This window comes from Gavialis gangeticus, unplaced genomic scaffold (assembly GCF_001723915.1).
Source record: "Gavialis gangeticus isolate Ggan-Ray unplaced genomic scaffold, GavGan_comp1, whole genome shotgun sequence".
Lineage (NCBI taxonomy): Eukaryota > Metazoa > Chordata > Crocodylia > Gavialidae > Gavialis > Gavialis gangeticus.
This window is the reverse complement of record NW_017729029.1, coordinates 70,238,294-70,244,094: the sequence shown is the minus strand read 5'-3', so window position 1 is coordinate 70,244,094 and position 5,801 is coordinate 70,238,294. Positions and strand designations below refer to the sequence as shown.

Below are 5,801 nucleotides of genomic sequence, written 5' to 3'. Positions count from 1 at the left end.
CACGTAGGCAGAGGGAGCAGGTTTCCCCCCTCCCTCAGGAATGCAGCCAGCTCAAGTTCCCTAAAGAGACAGGCTGAGGGTGTGGTCCCCTGTGTGCTGGGCCCATCCTAATTGAATGGTCACAGCACAGAGATTTAAATCACAGTGTCACAGGGCAGAGATTTTTTGGGGGAGAAACCAAGGTGGCTTTCTGCCACACAGCACTCCTCTGAGGTTGGAAATCCAGGTTCTGATCCTCTGCTCAAGGGAGTGCTTAGGCATTTTGCATTAAATTGCCATAAGATAAAGTGTTGACAGTGTTTTCATGACAGGGCTACTGAATCAGACCCCCTTTTAATTTCTCTCTCTCCTCGGAGTCATCATGAACCTTGCACTCCATTCACAACAACCACAACGGCTCTGGAATGGGCTCCCAAGGAAGCTGGTGCTCTCCCCTATCCTTGGGGGTCTTCAAGAGAAGGTTGGATAGATATTTGGCTGGAGTATTATGATCCCAGCACTCGTTCCTGCCCAGGGCAGGGGGCTGGACTTGATAATATGTTCAGGTCCGTTCCAACCCTAGAAACTATGAAACTATAATTTCAATTGGAGGGCTACAGAGTGCCCCATCCAGCCTTGTCTCTATCTTGGTAAGGGTGCCTAACTGAAAAAGAGGAAGGTGTAGTTTTGAATCTACTCAGGCCAAAAAGAGCACCAAACCCAAACGTTACATTTCTTGGGAAAGCATCCCAACCACAGGGCTATTACAAAAGGTAGTCCCCATCCTTTGCCACTTTCAAAAAATGCAGCTGGAGGAGATGGTGCAATGTCCACTGTACCTAGTTCATAGCTCAATACTATCAGTATTTGGTATGTTTTGAGTACACCAACCAGACTGGGCCCTTGAGGTTACCTTGATCTTAAGAACTCCTAATTAGCCAATCCCCAAAAAATGGTATAGGAGGCCCAACATACTCAAATCAACCATGATGGCAGACCTCTAGGTATACATAACAGCATAATATTAGGTGGCTCATTTGACTGGCAAAAAATTTAGGCACTAAAGCCTCTCTCACATTTGAGTGGTTAAACAGGTTTTTGTGGATCACTCAATTGAACTTTATCAAAATTCAAGCACCTAAGTTGCACTTCAGGCATGCTGGGCCAGATACAAAAAAAAATAAAAAATAGCTTGACCTTTTGAACTCGGGCATCTCAGTGTACATGGAAGGCAGAACTCCACTAACCAGACCATGCATCAAATCCATTTATAACAGCAATTTTGTTAAGTTTCAAACTCTGGGACAGGAACTCCTGTCTTACATGTGTGGACAGTATATAACAATGCATACTGCCTAATTACAAATGTCCATTTCTAGCTACAAGCAACATAAAGGTGGCAAAGAGGAGGACATCGCCATTTATTATCAGTTATGTGACATAAATATAAATACCAACATTCAATTCAAAATGTAGATTTTATTTCAATAGCTCTAACCCAAGGTAAAGCTAAACTGTCTTTTTGATTTCCAAATTACTACAAACTTTTAAGATCACTCACCAGGTCACATAACACAAATTACAACCCCAACATCACTAGATACATCTTCAAACAGCCAGGTAATCTGGAGCTGTGAAAATGAAAGCCACGTCAGACTGAGAAGAATTAAACCTGTGGATTACTGGCCTTTAACATTCCTTAAATTCCTACCAGTATACATAAGTTTTATTGCTCGTAAGTAAAGTAACCAATATAGTCAACCTAAGAGTAAAATATATTTTCCTGCAGAGTAGATGCAGCCAGTACATACATGGCTGTTTGCAAAGTCGCACTAAAACATCTCTATACCAACCCCCTTGTAACAGAAACATTATTTTTAACTTTATTTTGGCTGTCTAGCCTGATGTTTTGTATGAAAAGTTAGCAGGATTATAGTCATCAAGGTATGCACAGAAAAGTTTCAAGACTGTAGAATCAAGCTTCTGCTGTATGAGCATGAAGAGCTGGTACAAACAAGTAAGAGCCTTATTAAAAGAGCCAATAAATTTTTAAGGCTGCACAAGGTCTTCACCACTGCTGGACTGGCATGGTATAGTACAGTGTTATAAGAGATTTTAATTGGCCTGACAACATTCACACAGTAACACCAAAAGCAAATAATACATTTTAGATAATAGTTGGTAAGGTAAGAAATAGGCATTCCAGGATGCAAAGTGCTGAAGGGACTGGTAACAAGGTATTTCCTTTGATTTTTAAAATAGCGTAATAAAACTTCATTTCCGATCACTGATTCAAACATCGGCAAGGCATCTCATTTGAGGACTACTCTGCAGCCAGTAAAAAAAATCAATTTTACATCTCAATAAAAACCTGTTCACTTCAGAACGTAGCACAAATGTGTGGCACTGATAACAATGGTCTATTTTTATCTCCCATGTTAAGTGTTAGGACTGCTAGTTACCCAGTGCTGGGAAAGTAGAAAGAAAAAGCAACAGGGTAACAGAAACTGAAGAATTAAATGCGATTTGCCAACCAACACCTCTTATTAAATAATGAGCATCAGCACTCCAGAAAAAGCTATTCTGGATCTGGGGGGTGGGGGGCAGAGGAGGTGATGAGGGACTAATAAAGAGAGAAAAAAGAAAGAGAGCATGAGTGAGCGAGCACACAAGTTCAAAAGCATCAGGAAAGGGCTCAATCTAGTGACAGTGGATAAGAAAAAATTATATTTTTGTACGCCTTTCCCCCCCGCCATCATTGGCAAGACTTCCAATGCAACACTTGTAGTCTCCAAAATCTCAATCTTTGATTCAATTCATAGGTAAGAAAATCTGTTTGACTGCAGTTGTGTGGGAGGTTTGGGAAAAAACTTTGTGCTAAATGCTGGCTGACAAATGCAGGGCTAGATAGCAAGAGTCCATTCCGAAGCTGAAAATCCCAGACGGTGAAGGCAATTGACAGAGAGAAAAGGGAAGTTTGAACTGAGTGGGAGTAGCTAATTTACTCTGTAAACTGAAGGAAAGGAAGTGTTTAATACATTACATTCTATTCTAAATTAGAAGCTATGGTTTTGCATATCGGGCACAACTCAATACACTCTCAGTCACAGATTTTTAGTTTAGCTCTGTTGGATAAGACTAGAAATGAACTGGAAAAAGGCAGGCTTCCAATTTACTACATACTACACAAAGGGCCTGACCAAAACTAATTCAAATCAATGGAGTCTCTTCATTGATTTCTGTGAGCTCTGGGTGAGATCCCCCCAGTACAAGCGTTTCACATCTTGTGTCACGAACACAAGGATGCTAAGGTACCTGCAAATCTAAGTGGAGAAATTCTTACAAATCAGACCTTAAGCAGGTTGGCAGTGGAGAGGATATTGCCCCTGTTGTATATATGCTGTTGATAAAGAACTTCTCTTTGTAGTGATGGTACTTTCCACAGCACTTAAAAAGCATGTACATTGCAAGAAAAAAGCTGAATGCATCAAGTTTCACTAGAAAATTTACATGATCTTAACATAAAATATATTTGATTGTTCATTTTGCTGATAGAAAGAAGGAAGCAAAGTACCAGCAATCTAGCATTTGTCAAGCTATGAAAAATGTCACATTCTTCCTTTACAACACACTCAGTACTGATCATGTGAATGCATCTAACAAATGTCTTTCAAAGGTTGATTTTGGACTTGAGGGAAAAAATAAAGGAAAATGATCATAAAACCTCTAATATTTTTTTATCCCTCTCATGAAAGAAAAATTATAATGGTAAATCCTATTATTTATGCAAGTTTAAGATAAAAAAAGTCATCTGATTTTGCAAGTGACAAGGGCCAAAAAAAGGTCATAAGAAGGTATTAGAAAATCCTTATTCCTACCTGTACATTTTCTTCCGTAACTTGAATTTCACCAGTATAAATGTAATCAATAAGCATTCTCAGAGTCCAGCCATCAACTTCCTTTATCCGAACTCTCTTTGCTCGACTCTCAGTCATCTCCCCTACAAAATACAATTTTGTGATCTGGTTATTTTAGATGAAGATCCCTCACAAATTACAACCGTTCTTTCCTGCCACAGAGGTGATCAAACCTAAAAACAAACCTATTCGGGTCAGTTGAAAAATTTAGCGTATTTCATTTAATTATATAGTTCCTATCTCCCTTTAAAAAAAGGAGTTATAGTTATCATAAACTGAATGTTAAGTGATTCAGGAAATCTAGTTTCCTCAGCATGGGCCACTAGTGCAAAACGGCTGTTGGATTTAACAACTGGCAGTCTCTTGACTCACATACAAAAATATTTCACTACAGTGAACTCATAAGACACTCTTACCTTATGCACTTCTTGTGCCAAGGAGTTTTTCCACGTGCTGGCAGTAGAAGCAGTTCTAAAAAAATCCAGCCCCCCACAAGAGAATCAAGCAATCAAAGAATGTTTATATGAAGGAGTCATGAGTAGACAATTTTGCTTTTTATATCCTCCACCAGTGGAAATTTAAATAGAGATTAAAATGGAAAAGGAGGGGAAACTCACTACGTCTCATTTTGTGGAGGCTTAGATATGAATCATTAAAACATTTACCATGAAGCATGATCTTAGAAGGTTTCAGGACAAAAAGTAACTAACTATGACAATAAAACTGCTCTCTCAGGATGCAGTAATTTGTTCATATGACAAATCACTGCACTGCACACATGATGGCTTCCCGGGCATCAGCAGAATGCCAAGTGGAACACCAGAATCCCATTTTGAGATAGTGTCTTAGAGAAGATTGTGGCTGAACTACCGAATACCCCAGATCTCTTTGCAGCTGGCCAATCTGCTTATAACACCTGGTGAAAGAAGCAAAACCGCACTGGTTAAAACGGTAGAATTTCTCCTACAAGCAATGGATAAAGATTAGGTGTCCATACTTAAGTTGTCAGCAGTCCTAGATGCTGTTAATTACAAGGTAATGCAAGCTTGCCTAAATGCTAGAGGTGCACAGATACATAGGTCTGATATCGGATGGGCACCGATATAAAGAAAGTTTACTATATCGGAAATCAGCCATATCAGGCCAATGATTTGGCCAATAAATGGCCCATGCATGCGCACAGCCGCAGCGCAACACGGGCAGCGAGGAGCACAGCCTGGCAACATGGAGAGCTGCCTCCAGCTAGTAAGTCTGGTGTGGTGGAAGGGGAATGGGCAGGGAAGGGGCATGGGAGGCATGGGCCTGGGGCCAGTGCTGCCCAGCCAGGGCGGGGCAGGCAAGGGACAGAACGGTGGCTCAGAGGGCATGGGGAAGGATGGGCTTCCTCATGCCACCACTGTGTGCCACTGATCTAGCAGCTCATCTGGCACCTGTCAGCTCCTGCTGCTTGTCTAGGAGGGCACAAGGGGGGCACGTGCCCCCAGATCTGCATGGGGCATGCCAGGCTGGGGCCACACCAAGCTCTTCCTGGCAGGGCGAGGCTGCAGCCACAAATTCACTGTAGTCCTTTCCCAGCACAGCCCTGCCCCACCTGGAAGAGCTTCGCACAGCCCCGGCCCCAGCCTGCCCTGTGCAGATCCAGGGGCACACACTTCCCCTGCCCTTCCAGACGAGCAGCAGGAGCTGCTGGACCAGTGCCATGCAATGGCGTGAGCTGCTCCCCCACTCCATGCGCCTCTTGGACAAGCCGTGGCTCTGTGCCACACTCACACTACCTCAGCTGGGCAGCACTTGCCCCAGCCCCTGCCCCACACCCTCCCTCACCACAGGGGCCTTAATCTGCCCCCCACACCCCTTCTCTCCCCCCCCCCCCCGTCCCCCCCACCCCCCTTACCACCCGGAGGG

General features: G+C 42.8%; 1 protein-coding gene across 2 annotated transcripts in view; it reads right to left on the bottom strand.

Moving 5' to 3' along the window:
* The window catches only part of KLHL2 (kelch like family member 2), a 123,502-nt gene that overhangs the window by 105,446 nt on the left and 12,255 nt on the right, over positions 1–5,801 (bottom strand). For both annotated transcript variants that reach the window (XM_019521745.1, XM_019521746.1), the window contains one exon: positions 3,858–3,979. In XM_019521745.1, coding sequence (XP_019377290.1) covers positions 3,858–3,979 — 122 coding nt within the window. The remainder of the gene's footprint in view (positions 1–3,857; positions 3,980–5,801) is intronic.